We start from the raw sequence: 22,029 nt of genomic DNA on the forward strand, positions 1-22,029 counted from the left end.
CACTAATGTGTGGACATGAACACACATGCCGTAAGAACAGTGGCTGGTGGTGGACTGTGTCTGTTTAGCACAACAACAGTAGTAGCTTCTTCATTAGTCTGGTGTTCCGCGCCCCTTTTCGAGTCCCCTTCGCCCGCGAAAGAGACACATGAGGCAGTGTTCTCGTAGTTACTACAACGAGGCTTTATTCTTGTATCAGCAGAAGCGGAAAGACCCCAAGCCCGGGAAAGGCACTGCTATATGTACCCTAGAGTGGTGTGTTCACTTCTGATTGGCTGTTCACTCATCACCCCATATTACGCCCCGGGATGGGCAATGACTTTGGCGCGCTTTTGCCTTTTGCACCTGCGCAGTTAGTTGTTTACTTGTGGGAGCACAGGATGCCCGCGCCATCTTGTAATGGCGAATGCTGTCACGCTCACCGTGGCTCCTAACAGTCCGGAGCTTCTTACCTATGGTCTTTGGACCAGGTTTATAGTGCCAGGCATGAGTTTCGTCCTATGGAGTGGGCTTCAATCCAGCCAGACAGTGGTTGGTTATTCCATAATAGTCCCACCGCCGTTTGACTAGTGGGCACACTGACTGGCAGGTTGGTCGTGTAGCAGTGCTAGGTAGGAACTCAACCACTGGGCAGTGTCCTTGTCCCTCCTACAGTTTCTAATCGGCTTTTCATGAGAAAAATAGGGAGTCCAAGAAACATCCAAATTAGCATGGAAGAGGCTTTAGGGAGAGGGGCTAGGGATGTCTCTCAATGGTAGAGAACTCACCTAGCATCTACAGGTGTTTGGGTTTAATTTCCAACACCATAAAAACATAAACAAAAACAAGCACAACAAAAACCCCAATAGAAAACTGGTTATGCTGCTATTTATTAGAAGGGCATAAAGTCTCATGTACGGACGTGTGTGTATGTGTGTGTGTTTGCACGTGCACGCCCGTGAGAAGGGGGAGGGGCAGAAGAGGGAACGGGGAGGTACTATACAAATGTCATTTCTTTTCAAAAATACCTATTTTATTTCACTTTCTTTAAAAACTATCTAAGTTCAACATATAGCTTAATAATCTGATCTAAAAATATAAAGAGGTCTCTCTAATAGTTTTCTGTCTAGGCTGTTATGTTTTTGGGGGTGGGGTGAGGTGGGGTAGGGAGAGGCGTTGTCACGTCTATGTTTCTCTTTCTCAACTGTGAATCTGCAATCATAGATACTGCTGCAAAAGCACCTTTCTTGCCCTTCCCAATCAATGGGAGCAACGGTCATTGACTTTCACATGGTTTCTGGTAATAGCGTGGACCACGGTCATCCACAGGCCTCTTGTGTCAGCACATGCCATGGACCTGGAATGCTCTCTGGTGGCAGTACAGACCACCGACATCAATATGGCCCTCTGCAGCAGCACTCACCATAGACACTATCATGGCCTTTGGCTCTAGCGGGAGTTTTTGCTACACGGCTTTGAGTTCATTTCTAACATGCCTTACTAGCTCAGTGGCTGGGTTAGCTAAGCCTCCTGTGGCTAGCATGCTCTTACTCCTAGCTCAGCACATCTAAGTCTTTCCTCAGCTTAGTTGCATGGTTACCTTCTGTGAAGCCCATTGGTCTTGCCCTTCCGTCAGCTGCTTCCTCTTTCCACCGGCATTTTGGAAGATCTCCCCTGCAGCTCCAAGTCTGTTCCAACTCTCTCCCACAAGTATCTCGACTCCCCTCCTTCTCCTCCCCCTCTCCCTCTTCTTCTTCCTCATCATCCCCCTCTTCTTCATCCTTTTTCCCCTCTTCCTCTCCCTCCTCCTCCTCATCCCTCATCCTCTCCCTCTTCCTCTCCCCTCCTTTCCATCTCCCTCCCCCTCCCCACCCCTCCTCTCTCCTCCTCCTCCTCTCCCTCTTCCTCCCCCTCTCTCTCATCCTTTCCCTCTCCCTCCCCTCCTCCCTCTTCCTCCTTCTCCTCTTCTCGTAACCTGTAGGAACCTGGAAGTCCAGTTTCTTTTTCTTTTCCCAGCCATTGGTCACTGGCATCTTTATTGATTTGTCAAGAACCAATTGGGGACAAAAGACTTTCAGTAACAGCACTTTCAGATTTCTAATGAAATCAAAGCATCAGAACCACTCCTACATTTGGCAGCCACACAGTCCATGGGCATCAACGTGACCACTGGTCATGGGTCATTGATAGCAACATGGTCCTCAGCAGCAGTCCTACCCATGGACATCAGCATGGCTTCAGGTGGTAAAACAAATCACCACACGGCCTTCAGTGACATCACAGAAAACAGGCCTTCTGCAGGAACAGAGACCACGGAAATCCACATGGACTCCATTGGCAGAACAGACTGCTGCCCTCAAATGTCTCTATGATAGCCTACCTTGCCTCTGTTGGGAGCATGAGACTAAAATGTTGACATGGATTCAAGCCCTGGACATCCATATGAACCTTGGGCTTCAACACAGCCTGGGGCAGCAGCAGGGACCCCAGATACCAACACGGCCTCTGGGGTCAGCATGAATCATGGAGATCTTTTGAGGCGGTCCACTCTAGAAAATGAACTGTTGTTCATCTCGGACAGGCTGAGTCTGCACACGCTCCAGGCTGCTGCACACTGCTCTCTGCACCCTTCTGGACGATGGCATGGTCTCTATCAACTGCAGCCTTCTCACACTCCTGTCACCTCTGTCAGGAGGTTTCAGTTATGTTTCTCCACAGTGCATGCACGGCTCCTGTCCTCTGTCTTCTCATTCTCTCTGTCACATATTTAGTTGTTCAATGTAGTGCCATTGGAAACTGTAGTGTGTCATACAATGTTTTTTCCCAAACAGCTTTAGATACAAATATTCATTGGAATGAGTTGTTGGTCTGGTTTAAGGTTTCTGGTTTCTGACATATCATAAATAGTGGACCATTGCTGAGACTTGTCTCAGATATGCTGCTGTTGCTCAGAGTCAAGGTGATCTTGCAAATTCCTTGCAAGTAGCAGGCTGTCACACACTTCCGAATCCTCAGTGTCCCTGGGCTCAACCTTTGTGCTTGTAGCCTGCAGGCAGCACCACTGCCCTGCGTTCTCCATCTTTCAGCAGGACAAGCAGCTCAGACTGCAGCAAGCAGCAGGACCAGCTCCTCCACCTGCTCCAGCAGGTGTTATGTTAGGTTGTGAGGTGGGATGGGTGCTGAGGTAGACCAAGTCAAAGCACTGGGTCTCGGCTGGAATGGCCGTGTTGGTCAGCCGAAGCCTTCCAAAAGGCCTTGTGACCCATAGATGTCTTTCTGAAATACGTTACTGTCAATTTACTCTTGGCATTTATATCAGAAAGTCTCTTAAAACATATAAGCAATGATGAGAGACTTTTAAAGAATAATGTGGGGTAGTTTGAAGAGAGGTAAGAAAAACCAAACCCAGGTCTGTACTCCTATTCTCTGAAACCACTTGTATGGCTGTCTTTTGTCTGTAAGCAGACACACCTGCCTCTGGATACCAGCTGCCTGTGCTCTGATCCAAGTCAGTTCTGTCACTATCTGCCTGGAATCCACTAACCTGCCTGCAGCTTGAGGTGCTTGATTCCAAGCTTGTTTTTCTCCCTTCAGGTGGCAGTGCAGTTGCTGGGCTGTCTCACCTGTGCCTCTGATTTACCGTGCAGTTGCTATAATTTGGTTGAGTTGATAGAGGACTCTGGAAACTCAGTGCAATGTTTATATTTACCAATTTATTGTAAGTAATATTTCAAAGGATCAGATGAGAAACTTGAGTAAAGAGCAGTGTGGAGGTGGGCGTGGAGCGCATGCTCTGCTCAGCTGTGCCGCCCTCTAGAGGCTGCATTGCACAAGCATGATTCAACAGGTGACTGCCTTTTGGGAATTATCTTACCTCTCAGCATCTCCACACCTACAAGACTTTGGCCGAACCCCTGGCTTATTCTGTCTTGGTCCTTCCCTGACAGAGCTTCCCATCCTGAAGCTACTGAGGGCTGTCTACTGTCTGTCAACAGATTAATAAACAGTGACTACATTAGAAAGTTCAAGGATTTTAGTACTTGTATGCCAGGAAAAAGGAAATTAAGACCAAACTACACTTCAGAATATCCCAGTTAGCACTTGCTTGGAATAGATACTGAAGTAAGCAAACATAAAAAATTTAAAACTTTCCAGTAAATTTGCTGTTAAAAACTTATTTCCTGTCGAAAGCATTTAATTCTTAGAATATGTCTTCATTTGTTGATCAGACTTCATTCTAGTGTTACCAATTATGAGTCTTTAATATTTCCATAATATATTGCTTTTTAATAAAGTTACAAATCACCATAAGGAAAACCTTATGGTCAAAGGTGTATACATGACAAAAGATGCTTTTATGTTATGTACAGTCTTTAGCTACAGCCTGTGAAGACATGGTTAAGTGGTTTTGATGAAGTCTGTGCTTGTTAAAATGATATTTTAACTGAGGATGGTGGTATCCACCTTTAATCACTGTACCAGAGGGATTGAGTTTTGAAGGTCAAGGGTTCAAGGCCAGCCTAGGCTGTGTTTGAACTTAGGACTAGGTTGGCTTTGAATTTAGAGATCCACCTGTCTCTGCCTCCCAAGTGCTGGCTATGTGACACTATACCTGGCCACATAGTATAATTAACTTTTAAAGAAATATATATTGATAAGGATAGAAAGAAGTCCTGTTTCGGAAATCCTTTGATCTGTCATGTTTCTATCTCCCTTTTCTTGTCAGAGTCTGTATCTGTTTTTTAAATTTTTTGCTTGTATCTTATGCTTTGATAAACTGCCAGTAAGTAGCTCTTGTTAGAGATGGTTATGACTTTTTTTTTTTTTTTTTTTTTTTTTTTTTTTTTTTTTTTTTTTTTTTTTTTTGAGACAGCATCTCACTGTGTAGCTGTGACTGTACTGGAACTTGCTTTGAGGGCCAGGCTGGCTTCACACTCTTGGAGATCCTTTGCTTCCCAGGTGTTGGTCTCCCATGCCCTTAGGCTATGACAAATGGTGATTTCCAACGTGGCTGGCTGTGTCTCCTAGAGACAAGTGCCCAGACAACATTCCAGACCTGCAGAGTCAGACTGTCCCTGGTTTTGTTCTTTTGTATGTTGTAAACACTGCAGACCATGGTGGACAGTTGTGACTCGGCCTGTTGTGAACGGCTTTCGGAGTGAAGCAAATGGTGTGCAGCATCTTATTTCCTACTCAGGTGAATTTGAGATTCATTATTTGGATGTCAAAACATGACCCCGCCCTTTCTAGCAGGCTTTGCTGTGGTGTGTAGTGTATGAGCAATAAACGTCCACAGAGCCTGCCCGTCTGCTGCCACATGCACTCACAGAGCATAACTCCTGAGTCTCCTTAGCTAGGCTGTTGACACCTTATTCTTTCTTGTGTTCTTTGAATTCTATATTCTTTCTTAATAAGCAAGTGAACATTCTCCTTCCTACCATGTTTTAGTAACATAGACCTTATAACAAGCTCTAGAAGCTGCATGACGGGGTTGTATGATAATTAAGGAATGCATGGAGCTGGAGAGATGGCTGAGCAGTTAAAAACCATCATGTCAGGTAGCTTAAAACTACCTGAAACTGTAACTGTAGATTCAGGTGAACTGATGTTTCTGGCTTCTTTGGTAATCCGCAGAATTATGTTACCCCAGCCACCCCTGCTGTGATTGAGAATGAAAAAAAATCTTAAAAGAATTTATTAAATACTTTTTGCTTTGTTTTATTTTAGTATTTATAGATTTGTCACAGCTAACATGTTCACTTCCTAGTTGAATGATAGAAGAGTTACTCAGTTTATCATATAGCCTGAGCTATGTAAATATTTCTTGAACAAATAAATGAAGACTCCTTCCATACTATAGTAATCAAGTAGAATTTGGAGTAGGAGGAGAGAATACCAGGATCTGTGATGCTGCAGGAGAGAACAGCACAGTTCTGACATCGTCAGTGTGAGAGTACATTTGACATGTGCTGATGGAATGCTTAGGAAGGAGGTCTCCAGGTCTAGGCCTGTCGAGCATGTGCACTGGCGCTCACACAGAAGGTCTGCACTCTGAATGTCAGAGAGAGATTTACGGGGTTTGGTTTCGTGGGCTCCATTCGCAGCACTGCCTTATGTTTTCAACTCCTGTTCCACCTAAGGCAAGTCTCTTTTCGCTTGTTTGTATGATCCTGTATGTGTGTGTGGGGGGGGGCGGTGAGAGTGTGTGTGTGTGTGTGTGTGTGTGTGTGTGTGAGAGAGAGAGAGAGAGAGAGAGAGAGAGAGAGAGAGAGAGAGAGAGAGAGAGAGAGTGAGTCTTGTCATATCTCCCTGCCTGGGCTGGGACACACTTTGTAGGTTGCCTTTTCCACTGGCCCTGGAGTGTTGGGGCTATAAAAGTATTTGGCCATGTTCACAAACAGGTTTTTGAAGTCTAACTTTAGATGTTTTGTTGTCTTCATCTGTTAATTATTATTCTTTCAAGATAGTAAATGCTCTAAAATTAGTGTGAAAGTCAGTACTGAGTTTCCCACGTGTAAATGTTAATTACTGTGGCTAGCTTAAATGCCCCTCCTCTTTCTCCTCCTCCCCCTTCTTATTTGTGCTAAATTAAATGAGTTGGGATGAGATGAATATGTTCTCAGCAGCTCACAGAAATATGTTCTCAGCAGCTCACAGAAAACAACCACTGATGGCTATATTGGCCTGCTGGTTACATAAAAATAACAAGGTTAGTATTTTTAGATACATTATTCAAGAACCAGTGTTATTCACAATCATGAGAAAACATTTTGTGGTCAGTGATCTCTCTGACTTCTTGGTTCCTAGCAACTTCTTGTGTGTGCTGTCTGTTGCTGAAACTTTATTCTTCAGAATGGAATCTTAAGAATGATATGTAGGTTTTTGTGCTGTGCTTCTTTGGCTTTTGAGTTCATGTTCTTGTTCATTACTGCTGATTAGGATTTCATTATCCAGTTGCAATTTATCCCTTTTGTAGTAATTTATTTATTTTATGTATTAGGATTAGGATTTTTTTTTTTTTTTTTGGCCTGCATGTGAGTATATGTACTACATGCATGCTTGGTACCTTCAGAGGCCAGAAGGTAGCATTAGATCCCTTGTAACTGGTTTTATAGACAGTTGTCACCTGCTTTGTGGGTTCCGGGAACCAAACCTGGGTCCCCTGGAAAGCAGTAAGTACATCAGCTGTTGAGCCTTCATTGTGTTATCTTTTAAAATATATTAAAGTTAAAAAGACAAACAAACAAGGTCAGTTGGAAGGAGGAACTTGTACATACTTACTTTAGTGGTTGCCTGTGTCTGTTAATACTATTTACTATGGCTCCAGAAGCACCTGCATCAGAGTCTCCCGCAGTGTAGATCCCAGGCCTGCCCTCAGCCTTGGCCATGCGGTGTGATAGAGCCGATTTCTAAGAGTGTGTAGATTGCAGTGGCTCCACTCACCCTCCTGCATGTTTCCTGGTCCTCCTGCCTCAGCACCAGCGGCCTGCCACTTACTGTTCTGTTCCAGGGTTGACTAGTCTAGAAATACTGCTTTGTTCCAGGTGAGCTATTTCCTAAGGCAAGCTCAGTTCCCTCCTTTTCACTTAAGAGTGTCCTCAAACACATTATTCACTGCCGCCTCAATCTCATTATTTCTCAGAAAATAATTGTGCTGCATCACAGTTGCTGCATAGATTGAATCAGTGAAACACTAGGATAGTACTATGCTAAAGGGCTCACTTTCTTTTGCTCTCTCTCTCTCTGTCTCTGTCCCCTTCTCTTCCCCTCTTCTCCCTACCCTGTGCCGTGTGTGTGTGTGTGTGTGTGTGTGTGTGTGTGTGTGTGTGTGTGTGAGAGAGAGAGAGAGAGAGAGAGAGAGAGAGAGAGAGAGAGAGAGAGAAGGGTCTCACTATGTAGCCCTGGCTAGCCTGGAACTTGCTAGGTAGATAAGGTTGGCCTTAAGATCACAGAGATCCACCTGCCCCTGCCTCCTGATCTCTAGGATTAAAGGTAATCACCACTATGCCCAAAAAGTATTTGGTTTTTAAAATACCATTGTTATAAATAGTGTGTTTACTGCCAGCTTGAAGTTAAATGTTCCACATATTCAAACATGATTATCATTTACGAGTTTGCTGGGTGTTATATGCTTCCTTGAACTTTAGACCTTGTGACATGGTCATTTCTTGTTTCCTGAAATCTGGTGTGTATTAGTTCCTTTAGAAGAGGGTCTGTGGATGATAAATTTAGTTTTTTAATCTTTTTGAAAGTACATTTTCATTATGTATATAAATGTTGTTCAGATGTTCAGCAAGCATGCTAGGTGGGCAAATGATTTTCCCCGTGTCATTGCTTCTGTTACTACGTTGAGGGCTTTGACAGCGAAACGTCTCATCGTGGCCTCTATTTTCTGTCTTCTAAAGCTTCCAGAAGGTCAGCAGAAGTTGGGCCTCTCCTCCAGGCCTCAGTCTTTTCTATTTCATTTAATTTGTTTGCAGGTCACAGACTGCATGGGCCTTTGTGCTTCCTCGGCCACATGCTAGGATGACAGCTGTCCTCCCCAACCCCCATGCTGGCTTCAGGTTTTCTTGTTTATTTTTGTTTTCTGATTCAGTGTTGCTCCTAGACAGTGTCTTAAGAGTCACTTTCTACTCAGGCTTGTTGTCAGGCTGATCCATGTTTAACAGGCACTGTCCCTCAGCCGGTCATTGCTTTGTGCTTTTATCTTTATGAAAATTATGGATCATCTTTATCTGTGGATTTTATAATTGCTGATTTAACCAATTTTGGATTGAAATTGTTGGGATAGGAGGCAAACTGTATCTCTTCTGAGCACTTGCTGGAACTACTACTTGCATAGTAGTAACTACTATTATGCAACTACTACTTGCATAGCATTTATATTTTATTAGACATATATGAGTTACCCAGTGACGGCTTAAAATATATGCACAGATACGTGCAGCTAATGTAGCACTTAACCTAAGAGAATTGAGCATCTGCAGAGTTTGATATCCACGGATTTTGGGAATCCACTACTTTTTTGTAGTCATGTTTTGTAATGCTGGTATCTGATACCTGATTTTGTGTGCTCATATTATTTGTTTACTTTTTTTGCTTGTTGTTAAGTCTGGACTGCATATTTGTCCCATGTGGTGGTGTATTTCTCCTAAGTGGCTTTGATTTTACTTGGTTCCTGGGATTGTCACCAACACTTAGCACATTAAATTAATTTCTTGATTTGAGGATTTCAAGACTTAACAGTTAGCTGTAAATTTAAACAGTAACACTTTCCACGGGAGGAAGTTTGTGATTTACAGGGAAAGTTCCTCCTGATTCTCTATCTCATAGAACTACAGATTGTATTCTGAATGTGTTTTGTTGGCTGCTGGTGGGAGAGAGTTCATTCTGTGGTTCTTGAGCCACGCCTAGCTGACTTGAACTACATAGTGGCTGGAATCTCATCCTGCTCACCCTTTCCCATTTGAATGAGGTGCTGCTTCCTTAGAACATGGTTTCCTGTTGCTTCTTATGAGCTTACAGGCTCCAGTTGGAATAACAATGCTCATTTGAAGGTCAGAGTTTATATTTTTTTCTTTGCTTAATGTTTTTGTTTTCTTGCTTTTCTTTTTTTATTGGATATTTTATTTATTTACATTTCAGATGTCACCCCTTTCCCCATTTTCCCTTCCTAGAACCCACCCATCTGATCCTCCCTCCTTCTTTTTGCTTTTATACCATTTTAATTACATGCATGTATTGAGGTCAGTTCTAGGTTGAGGGTCTAGCAATACAATAGATGCAAATAGTCAAGGAACAAGCAAGACAGTAAACACAAATAGTCAAAGAACAGGCAAGGCATTAAACCCAGTTACATGAACACTCCTGTGATCACTGTTTCTAAAGGCTTATCAGGATGACCAAAGTATCTGAGCCTATTTCCCTATCCTAGCCCAAGGTCATTTTCATGTCTGAAGTCTACTTCCTTGTTCTAGCCTAAGATTTAGATTCCTACCTGAAATTACTTCTTTGTTCTAGCCTAATGTCAGATTCCTGCCAGCAGCCAATTTCCTTGCCCTTGGCTCATGACAGATTCTTGCCAAGCAGCCTCAGAGGCTCACCTCTTCCCCATTTTTTCATTAACAAGACTGAGCCTGTCTTAGGTTGTTCTGACAAGAAAGCCTTCCTTACCCATCACGGAATATGCATTATCCAAAGCAATGCACTTCTAAGCCTCTGTGCAGAATCTAACCCATCCTTGGCTTGCCAGCCTATTAATTCATCTTTGCTTAATGTTAATGCTAATTGAAGTATAATCTTCAAACCTACTTGATCTAAACTTGAATTTATGTGAGGATCTGAAGGTATAGCTCAGTTTCAAATGCTTACACAAAGGTAGAGGTTGATTTTAAATGTCTTCTTTTATCATTGTCTACCTTATGAGTACTTTTTGTTTGGTTTGATGTTGTGTGAGGTGTGTGTGTGAGGTGTGTGTGTGTGTGTGTGTGTACACAGGTGTGTAGTCATCTTTGAGAGTATTTGTGGAATCCAGAGGTGGTTGTTAGGATGTTTTTCTCAACTTTTTCTACCACATTAAAAAAAAATTTCATTCATTCATTCATTTATTGGGGTGGGGAAAATGTGTGTATGTATTTTCATGCAGTTGTCAGACACTTTAAAGGATTTAGTTCTTTCCTGTGTGATTTAACCCAGGTTATCACACTCCGCAAGAAGTGCTTTTTATCAACAGAGCCATATTGCCGTCTCTACCTTACATTTTTGAAACAGGGTCTAATGGAATCTGAAGCTTTCGGTATCATTTTTCTTGCCAGCAAGCTTTTGAACTCCTGCTAGCTCTATCAGCACTGGAGTTCCATAGGCAGCATGTGTGTTTCTGCTTGTCTTTTGTCTGGCATCCAGAGATGCCAACTCAGACACTCATGCTTGTCTCCACCTTATTTTTTGAAACAAGCATTTCTCACTGAATCTGGAGTTTTGTTACTTGCAAAGACCAGCTGGCCTGAGAGCTCCTAAGATATATCCCCTGTCTTTCTAGCACCAAGAACACAGGAGAGCACTGCTCTGCCTGACCCTTCCTATCAGTGCTGGACAACCATACTCAGCTCCTCATGCTTGTTGATTGAACCACCCTAGCCTTCTCTTTGAATTTCTTTCCTTGTGTATAAACTAATGAGTTATTCCTATTGGCATACATGGGAAATTGAAAACGTGTGGAAGGAGTATAGGTGCGGGGCTGATGTGCTTGAGCATGTGCGGGCGTGAATTCTGTTGGGTGGAGTTGTGGTGCGCTCGGGAATTAAGTCTGAGTTCACTCAATGCTGTGCCAGGTGGGTGCTGCAGGGCCCCGCCTGGCCAGGGGAGAGCTCAGTCTGAAGTTCCGAGGGGGGTGGGGAGGTGGGGAGGGTTGGGGAGGACAGGGCTCATGAGTGGACCCAGAGGCTGGTTGTCTCCATTCTTTGGCCTCCCAGACCCTGTTGGGGCCACAGAAGAACAGAGACTAGAGGTGTGCGGGCTGGCCCCTGCAGCTGAGAGGAAGGAGTGGGGAGAAAGCCCCTACAGTGCCGTGCCCCGCCCCACCCCGTGGAAAAGAGACTCTTTGGTTACTGTACTCGCTTGGCTGACTCGGATGCCAGGCTAGCTTGCTTAAATTGGCAGTCCCTTTGGCTGGAACGCAGGGAAGTCCCTGATTAGGCAGCTGAGGTGGCAGTGGCAACAACGGTTCATTAAAGGCCTTCTCCACTGTTCCTCACGGTGGGGCCCAAAAGACATGAGGAAGTCCATGGTTTTACAAGATTTATTGTCATGGTGGGAAGTAGATGGATCTGGCTGTAAACACCCCCCCCCCACACACACACACCTCAGGACAGAGCTGAGTTAAATAGGGAGGTGGGAGGGAGGAGGGTCTAAGAAGGAATGCTTAAATGGCTGTACCCTCTGGCCTTTAGGTATCTTACTTATAGTAAGATTTTACTTCTGAGTTTCCAGTTTGACAGCACCACTCCATGTATCTATTCCTGCAGTGACACATGTGTGCTGATCCTTGTTGCTTTGCTCTAAGCATTAAAATTGGAACGTGTGACTGGTCAAGCTCTTGCTTTCCCAGCCTTTGTGGGGACGTGTGCTTCTATACGAAGCCTAGCACAGAGGCTCGACTTCTGCAAAGAAGGCAGCTGGGATTTTCATAGAGATTACATTGAATTCATAGATTAGTTGAGTCATGCTGTCTGCTTAGCAGTACTACTTCTCCAATCAGAAATGAGGTGGCCTCTGTTTATTTAAGTCTTCTGTAATATTTTCCAGCAATGTTTTCATAGTATGCTTTAAACTTCTTTTAAGTTTATTTCTAAATATTTTTGTTTTAATGTTATCGTAAATGAAATTTTTATCTTAATATTATTTGCCCAAATCTTTGTTTGCTTGTTTCTTTGGTTTTTTGTTTGTGACAGGGTTTCTCTGTGTAGTCCTGGCTGCCCTGGAACTCAGATTTCTGCTTGTGGATGCTGGGATTAAAGGCATGCCTCACCACCACCTGGTTCTTTTCTTTTTCTCCTCCTCCTCCTCTTTGTCCTCCCTCCCTCTTCCTCCTTCCTTTTCTTGAGGCAGAGCATCATTATTTCTTGTTTTGCCTCCAACTTAGAGCAGTCCTCCTGCCTCAGCCTCTCCATTACTGTTATGATTTGATCTTCTATGCCTGGTTCATTTGCTTAATTTCTCCAGTCAGTGTGGCTACACCACGTTGTATCATAACGCTGTTCTTCTGTTGGTTGACATTACGACGCTCCAGTATTATTGTTTATCACTAGGATAAACTTCAGTAAGGAGACGTGCTGAGGCAAAAGGTGTTTAGGTGCTGGAATTGTCTATCCTGGTTGTCCTGTTATTTACCATTTTACTGTCTATTTTAAGACTTCAAGTTATTTAAAACAAACTGTAGAGAAAAGTGTTATAACTCTTTATAGCTTAATCATATTATTGAATATATCAGGAGATCCCAGAATTTGATAATAGAAATGTTCTGTTCTGCCCATATTATACTGCCACCAGGGAGTGTGTGACTCTTGAGGACCTGAGGTGGTGAAGGACTGACCACTGAACTTCATCCTTAATTTAGTCAGTTAACGTATTTGCTGGCTACACATTGTTTACAGCATTCTAGGATTTCATTTATTTCCTGTGTGCATTTTGAATTATCTCAGAGTATAGAAAATAAGTTATATTTGAAATTTATTGAAGTAATTTTACTAGAAATTATAGGTGTCTTTAGGTTTAAGGCTTATGAGAGTTTGCAGAAGCTCTGTTACAGCGGCAGATGTTGCATTGTTTCCTAAGCAGCTTGAAGTAGTCATTTGCAGTTACAGCAGGTTCTTTCTACCCAACCCCCCCCCCCCCCCCCATTTCTTTGGTTTTTTGAGATAGAATTTCTCATTATAGCCCTGGCTGTCCTGGAACTTGCTCTGTAGACTAGACTGGCCTTGAACATGAAGGTATGCCTGCATCTACCTCCTGAGTGCTGGGATTAAAGGCGTGAGCCACCATTGCCCAGAAATTATTGTTTTATGTCTATGGATGTTCTGCCTGTGTGTGTGTGTTTGCATGCACGCACAGTATCCTTGGAGGCCAGAAGAGGGTGTTATATCCCTTAGCTGTTCTGAGCTACCCTGTAGGATCTGGGAATTGAACCGGGGTCCTCTTAAGGAACAGCCAATGTTCTTAATTGCTGAATTGTTTCTCTGGCTCCTAAACAACCACCTTTTGGGGCTAAAATCTAGATGAGCTGGGAAGCAAGTCTAAACCTGCTAGGAAACAATGTTCTTAGGCAGTAGAGAGGCTAGTATTTTTTAAATATGAAACCAATTGTTTTTCTGTTCAGACTTAAACCTGCCAGTGTCTGAAAGAGAACTAACTTGTTCCTGTCTACCCAGTTGAGGCCCTTTTGCCCTTTCATTTATGCTAAATGGTCCCCAGTCTTCTCTTTTGTACATGAGTTGCTGTGGTACATTTTGAGGAACTTTTGCTGCAGTAGCGGATAACAACACCCAATTTCTTCACACCACGTTCATTCACTGACTTAGTTGTATATACTGGAGAGGAGGATGACTTGGCTGTGTTTTTGGAGGGCCATGAAGGTGTCTGTTGAGTCTGCAGTTCTCACGTGCCTCAGGACCTCCTGCAACTTCAGAGTTGGAGAGCTTATGTTTTTAGTGTGTAGAATGGAAGTCCTCGTTGCCCTGCTGTCACCCACAAACACTGTGGCAGTTACCTATCTGCTTGTGGCCCTAGTGGCAGTTCACAGATGGCCATTTGCTTTATTCCAGGCAACCTTGACTGTATCTTTACTCTCCTGTGACCAAATTAAAAAAACAGTGGTTGTTTAGTTCTGAGTTGTTCAGTCAAGTCACGTTTCCTTGGCCATAGAGCTTTGTCACATCATATTTACAACTCTACTCACTCCCAGAGGAGCAAGGTCTCACATGCTGAGAACCACCGGGGCTCGTGTTACCTTTCTGCTTGCCACAACAGTTTACATAGATGTTGATTTATAAGAAACTTAGAAGTTACATTTTCATTGGAGAGAAATAAATGAAATTATTGTTTTTCTTGCCTAGCTATTTGCTTTACCTAGTGTTAACATTTTAAACAAGCTATTTTGGAGCAAGCATATGTATTATTTGCTGATTCTATGTCTAAATAGAATTCAACTGGATATTTCCTAACCTAACATTACCATTAGCTTACAACTGCCATCTAACATGTATAGCTTGGTTTTAATTCCCTTTTTCCCTGCAATTTTATTTTTATTTTTTTGTTTATTTTGGATATCTGTTTCAAGGTAAAATCATAGACCCTATGGTCTTAGTGATTGGTGTCTTTTGCTAACTGTTGTGCAGCAAATGGCCACGTTTCTTACTATTTGGAATAATATTTCACTGTAAGTCTATATGACATGTTATCTGTTTGACAGTCATCGACATTTGGATTCCTTCTGCGTGTTGTTTGCTATGATAGTACTACGGGAACAGTCTGGACAGGATTCTATGTGGAGATATTTCATTTCTGTATATACCTAGGAGCGGACTTGATAAATCATATGTTAATGATCTTTAACCTTTTAAAAAATTACATTGATTGATTGATGGATATATTGATTGAAGGTGGTGCTGTTGTGTATGTGGAGGGTAAGAGAAGTCATGTAGGAGTTCTCGCCTTCCATTGTAAGGGGTCTCAAGGTCAAGCCCAGGTCATCGGGTTGTAGCGAGTCCTTTACCCACTTAGCCTTCTCATCTCATTGACTCTGTAAAAAATTAATTTTTAAATATTTTGTCTATCATTTTTATATGTGCAGGTGTTGACCTGTTTGTATGTTCGCACACCAGTGTTCAGTGCCCATAGAAGCCAGAAAGAGCCTTTAGATCCTCTGCGGCTGAAGTTGCAGACAGTCATGAGCTGCCATCTGGGTGCTGGGAATTGAACCTGGGCTCTCTGAAAGCAGCCAGTGCTCTTACTGAGCAGCCGCCTCTCCAAGTCCCGTCCCTTGAGTTTTAAAGGAGTTTCCAGAATGTTGTATAAAATAGCTGTGCTATATTTTCACCAGCAGTCTATGAGGGGCCCATGTTTCCATCCTCCCTAACATTTGTTAATGTTGGATATTTTAATTATAGCTGCCTTGATGTGGGAGGCAATTCATTGCAATTTTGATTTCCCTTCTTGAACGCCTGTTCTATTTTCATTTCTGTTGCTATGATAAAAATCTCTGACATAAGGCAACCTAGGAAGAAAGGGCTTATTTTTTAGATCATAATTCCAAGTTATGGTCCGTTATTGCAGGGAAACGAAGGCAGAGACTTAAAGCAGCTGATCATATCACATACACAGTCAGCATCAGAGAGAGAGAGAGAGAGAAAGGCATGCATGCCTGGTATAGTGTTCAGCTCTCTGTTTACTTACGAGTTGAGCATCTCTTACCTAGGGAATGGTGCCACCATTCTTCAGAGTTAGCATAGTCAAGACACTCTCTTCCCTGAGTGCCCACGGCACAGCTTGATGGAGTCAGTTCCTTGTTGAGACACTCTTTCCATGTGAGTCTAGATTATGTCAAGTTAATTAAAACAGCCAAAATGACATCACTGACAAGCTTTTTGTGTTTTTGGTTACTTTTTTATATTCTTTAGAAATATCCATCCTAATCCTCTACTCTTTTGGTATTTGTGATTGAATTTAGAGATTTGTTAATGATGAACAAGTGTCTTACATTGAACTACATTTTAGTTTTTTTATCCATTTTTATATTAGTGTGTCTTTTTAATATTAGGTATAAGAGTTCTTTATATATTCCAGGATACAGTAACTTCCTATTATCTGTTTTTAGTTATATAATTTTGAATTTTTTTTTCTGTTGAATAAAACTCTTTGCTTTCTTAATGGTGGGTGGCTATTTATTTATTGAAGTAAGGTTTCTCTGTGTAGCTTTGGGTGTCCTGGAACTTGTTCTGTAGACCAGGCTGGTCTTGAACTCAGAGATCTACCTGCCTGTGCTGGGATTAAAGGTGTGCACCACTCCCATTTGGCTGTTGTTGTGGTGTTGGTGGTGGTTGTTGGTTCTTTGCTTGCTTTTTGGGGGTTGGGATGAAAGCTTTTCTTTTGAAAGCCACGCACGATGGTGGGTGCTTAAAATCCTAGCAGTATTGAGGAGTGGACAGGAGGATCTCTGGGAACTCATTGGCTTGCCAGCCTAGCCAAGTCTGCTAGCCACAGGTTCCAGTGAGAACTATGTTTCAAAAAGTAGGAAGGGCAACTTTTAAGGGATGATACTCAAGATTGAGCTCTAGCCTCTGTGTATGTGAGCGTGTGTGTGTACACGTGCGTACACACATGGGGGAGGGTGAGAAAGAGAGAGAGTGTTTTAAAAGTTTATAACATTTATTTATTGGAGGTGGGAGGACATGCCACTGTATATTTGAGGTCAGAGGACAACTTGAGAATGCCCATTCTCTTCTTCCATCATATGGGTTCCTGGATTTGAACTCAGGTCATTAGTTAACCTTTAACCTCTGAGCCATTTTGTCTGTTTAAAAGATATTTATTATAATGAAGTGTGCTTTATCTATTTTTTCTTGTATTGATTATTTTTGGTATTGTGTATAAGAAGCAGTGTCTCACTTAAGATCATGATAATCATCCCCTTGTTTTTTTCCTGACAGTTTAATAGTTCTAGATCTTTCATTTAAGTCTTTGATCCATGTTAGAATGATATCTATATATGTGTGTCAGACATTGAGCTTTCTCCTAAAAAAAGAATTTATTTTTATTTATATGTATACATGAATATGTATATGTGTTATATGTATATATGTAACATGTGTATATATATATATATATATAACATGTATATATGTAATATGTATAATTCATATGTATATATGAATGTATGTCATGTGCCTGGGTGCTTGCAGTGGTTAGAAGAGGTTGTTAGAGCCCCTGGAGCTGAGTTAAACATAGCTGTGAGCAGAGACAACATAGATGCTGGAAGTTGAGCTCTGGTCTTCTGGAGGAGCAGCAAGCAGTTGCCACACATGAGTGTCTCAGCACTCTACCCCTGTGCACTGTTTGTTCAGAAGATTTCTGTCTTAAACCCTTTGTCCTGACACTCTTATTGAAAATATTTATAGTTCTTCCCCACTCTGTTTTTTATGTGTTTCTAATATTTATTCTATAGAATGGATTTTGTTGTTGTTGTTCTTTGAGACAGGGTCTCTCTCTGCATAGTCCTGGATGTCCTGGAACTCATCTGTGTAGTCCTGGCTGACTGCAAACTAAGAGATCCACCTGCCTCCGCCCCCGCCCCCGCCTTCTCCCTCTCCCCTCCCCCTCCCCCTTCCCTCCCTCTCTGTCTCAGTAGTTCAAACCCTGTTTCTGATTCATAGCATGTTTGAGGCCAGTCTTTTCTACAATAAGCAGGTTTCAAAGTGTAGTGAACAAATTCCTCAGATGGGTTCTGCCCTCTCTGGGTTTGTTTGTCTGGGAAAGTGTGTGCCGCTCCCCTTTCTGACCCACCTGTCACTCTTCCCTCAGGCAGGGGAATGGACAGGGGACATGGAGAAGCTGTGACATGTCTCTGCTTCCCTGCTTCCCTCATTCCTGGGCGTTTTATTCTTCCGAGCAGTCTCTAAAGCATCCGGGGAAATGTTGCTCTTCTCCAAGTCCTTACTGGAATTTGAGCCTTCCTGTGGCAGTGAGGCCTATGTTGATTATCCCTTTCAGCATTCCACTATGATCCTAATGTCTGTTACCCCTGATGACAGCTGGAACTCTCTCTGGTCCTGCACTCTAGTAAGAGGAAGCAAGTGCAAGCTATGATTACTTAAGTGTTGTTTAGTTGTCCTGCTAATGGCACCATTTCTTGGTTGTGTTTGCTCTCTTTCCGTGTTATCTGCAGCTCTACTCCTTTCTAATAATGTTGGAATTTCTCCTCATTTCCTCTTCCTACCTTCCTTTATTACTTATGGCAGTTTGTTTCGGCGTTAAGTCACATTCACTAGCTATAGTAAACTCATGCTAAGAACAACGTTTTGAAGGCTGGTGGGGCTCTCAGATTCAGCCAAGAGGTTGTCTTTCCCCTTCAAAATGAATGAATGAATGAATGAATGAATGAATGGATCAGTACTTGGGGCAGTTTCTCTGGCCCTGGTTTTACATACCATCTCACGACAAGCTAGCATTTTCCCTGTTATAACTGACCTTGTTACAACTTACAGAGTTGTGTATTCTGGAGTAGGGTACTCTTTCATTACAATAAAATTTTATAGCATTGTCAAGCCTTAAAAATGTTTGAACTCTTGAATGAGTAGATGCTTGTAAAACATACTCCTTCATTAATGAACAGAAAGGCTGCCACCCTTTCTTCCTGTGTGATAAGCATTGTTTGAATTTAACTGAAACAAGTGATGTGACTTTAACTAGCATATCTTAATGTCCAACAAGTTCTGTTTTTCCTTAAACCAAGAAACTCAGAGTTGCCCATAATGCATGATTTGCTTCTTGTAAATAGATTTTTTTTTTCTTGCTGTTTCAGGCCGGAGCCTCAACAGAAAGCTCCTTTAGTTCCTCCTCCTCCACCGCCACCACCACCACCACCACTGCCAGACCCCACACCCGCAGAGCCAGAGGAAGAGATTCTCGGATCAGATGATGAGGAGCAGGAGGACCCTGCAGATTACTGCAAAGGTGATATTGGGGCCAGCAGGGTGGGCTTGCTTTCCTCTGCCGTGGGCATGGCGTCACTTGATGCTTACTAGTCTCTTAAGTTGACTACACAATGATGCCAAGAAGTGTAGAAGGTCGTAGGGAGCTGTAAGAGAAGGAAAAGTGTGTGTGTGCACACACGGTAGGCATGCTCAGACACATTTATACCTCATAATTACAGATAAAGGTCATCCAAGAAGATCATGGGAAGGAGGAGGCACGAGGCTCCTGACAGAAGCTAGTTATAACTCATATGTGGCTAAAAGGGAAACATTCCCTTCCTTGTACAGCATTACAGGAAACAGTAGTCATTTTTGTGGAGAGAAAACATGCATATTTATTTACACAGAGAGACTTTCTTAAGGCAGGGTTTCTCTGTGTAGCTCAGGCTGTCCTGGAACTCACTTTGTATGCCAGTCTGGTCTTGAACTCAGAGATCCACCTGCCTCTGCCTCCCAGGTGTTGGGGTTATAGGTGAGCATGTGCCACCACTACCTGGCAGATTAGAATGGTCTTGTATTGACCTTAAGACAGAACATGTCCAGTTAAAGTCCTGAGTGGCTAGCATGGTGTATGATGAGTGTGGAGAACACAGGGGTACACATTGCTTGTCCTTTGTATAGACTGGAGCCGGAAGGTCTCCACGAAAGGGAAGCTGCAGCAATGCTTTGGCTCTCAGCTGCTTGTCCTGCTCACCTAGATTCTCCTTCCCTGCAGATCTGAGCTGCTGTGCTGTTGGTAAATAGTTTTCCTGCTGTAGATTTTAAGCATGTATTTCAGATTCTGTTTAACATAGGGTATGACAGAAGATGCATGCATGAACAAACTATCAGCCCTTAGTGATAGTGACCTTAGTCTCTAGGTCCTTTGTGAGTCTCTAGTGTCTTAGCAAGTTTTCGTTATCTACTGGAAACAGTCATTTGTGCTGTTACAACCAACTGTTTGCTGAGAACAAGGCTGGGTTATTCTGTAATCTTATTCTTTCATAGGGACAGGTGTTTACCCATAGAATTAGCATTTTCTTTTCTTTTTTTTTTAAGATTTAAAAAAAATGATGTATCTGCATGTTTTGCCCAATTATCTATGCATGAGCACCACATGCTTACCTGGTACCATCAGAGGTCATAAGGAGGCATCCAATCCCCTGGAACTGGACTTAGAAGATGTTAGAAGTCACCATGTGGGTGCTGAGAATTGAACGCAGGTCCTCTGGAAGAGCAGCCAGTGCTCTTAACCACTGAGCCATCTCTCCTGCCTCTAGAGTCACTATTTTCATTACAAAAGAGAGTGGATCTTTTCAGCATCTGTCCCAATTATGACATCAGCATTTATGCCATCTAATAAAAGATACAGATGCAGTTTAGAAAAGACAGAAGGAGGAGTTCATCATCCTCCCTATGTGTGTCTATTTCTTTGGTTTTGAAAATGCAATTGTCACAAGGAGCTATGCACTACTGTCTTATGACCTTGCAGTTGTGGGGAGCTATGCACTGCTGTCTATGACCTTGCAGTTGAACTGTAGGGGTCATTACTTAGGAGCCCTTCTCTTCAGCGAGTTATGTTCTATTATGCTGGCATAAACGCTGTGTGTTGTTCACTGTGTGGGTCAGGAGGTGAAGTCGATTTTCATATTTCTTCAGACCTCTGAACCAACTTTGGGGACATATCATTCCCAAATAGAGGGCTAAGCATGAAGAATCACCCAGTTAGGGCTGATTCTGGGTCAAAGCTGTGGAACTCTACATTCTAAGGATACTGACATCAGTCTCAATAAGGCTCATTAGAGATGATGACACCTTTTGCTTGTGTGTACACACTCACAGTTGTGTGCTGACACTGGCATCCTGTTACACTGCCTCTCTTATCCTCACTCTCATGCTGACACTCACTCATTCCTGTAAAAAATGAGTAACTTGTACCTTTGATTAGCATTGCACATGTCAGATGTCTCTGAAATTTTACATGGACCCTAACAGCATGTCTCAAATTACTGATAGAAGTACATTCAAGGACTCTTGTTAATCAGATTGCTGTTGTGTAACAGAATTACTTGAGATATTCAAAGGGAAGAAAAGGTTTGTTTTAATTCATGGTTTTAGGTTCCACTCTGTGCCTACTTCCCCTTGTATTGTGTCAGTGTGTGTCTAGAAAGTGGGCAGAAGGGAAAGACAGAGGGTAGAGCCCCACAGTAACTCGACTCGTGGTTAGGTTCCACCTTTCAAAGGTTCTGCTACTTCACAGTGCCACTGTGGGCTGGTAATGAAGCCTTCAGTCCCCGGCCCTTGAGATACATGGAAGCTTGAACTGTAGCAGAATCCTCAGAGTGGACTGAGACTGTCCGAAGGGAGCACCATGACCCCCACATCCTTTCCTATACATTTGTGCTTGTAAAATGGGCCTCATCCCATAGAAGTAAACATGGAAGCCATGTGTTTATCTTTAGCGCTGCCACAGTTTTGAAAGCAATAATGGCAACGATTCCCACTAATGAAGTAATTAATTACCCTAATGCTAATATTTATACCTAACACCAGATCTTGTTTAATCTGATAGCTCTGACTGTACTACAGTATCAGAAGACACAGCCTAGTTTTCTCTTTTTCCATGTTTGTAATCTTTGTCATTGTAGAGCCAGCTCTCATCTTTGTGTTCTGTTTACTTAGCTGTCTTCTTTGTGTGCCATCATAGGCAGCAGGCACTGCTTCCCCTGCTGTCTCTCCCTTTCCTTCCTACATGGCCCTTCTTGCCTGGCCCTGCCCAATAGCTTTTTTTCTCCACTAAGAATTCAGTTTCACTCGGGCCAAGGTG

The 22,029-nt window shown here is 42.7% G+C and overlaps 1 protein-coding gene across 17 annotated transcripts in view; it reads left to right on the forward strand.

Moving 5' to 3' along the window:
- The window catches only part of Srpk2 (SRSF protein kinase 2), a 185,292-nt gene that overhangs the window by 102,232 nt on the left and 61,031 nt on the right, over positions 1-22,029 (forward strand). For all 17 annotated transcript variants that reach the window (XM_076913167.1, XM_076913161.1, XM_076913166.1 and 14 more), the window contains one exon: positions 19,052-19,203. In XM_076913167.1, coding sequence (XP_076769282.1) covers positions 19,052-19,203 — 152 coding nt within the window. The remainder of the gene's footprint in view (positions 1-19,051; positions 19,204-22,029) is intronic.

Source organism: Arvicanthis niloticus, chromosome 15 (assembly GCF_011762505.2).
Source record: "Arvicanthis niloticus isolate mArvNil1 chromosome 15, mArvNil1.pat.X, whole genome shotgun sequence".
In the NCBI taxonomy this organism is placed as follows: Eukaryota; Metazoa; Chordata; class Mammalia; order Rodentia; family Muridae; genus Arvicanthis; species Arvicanthis niloticus.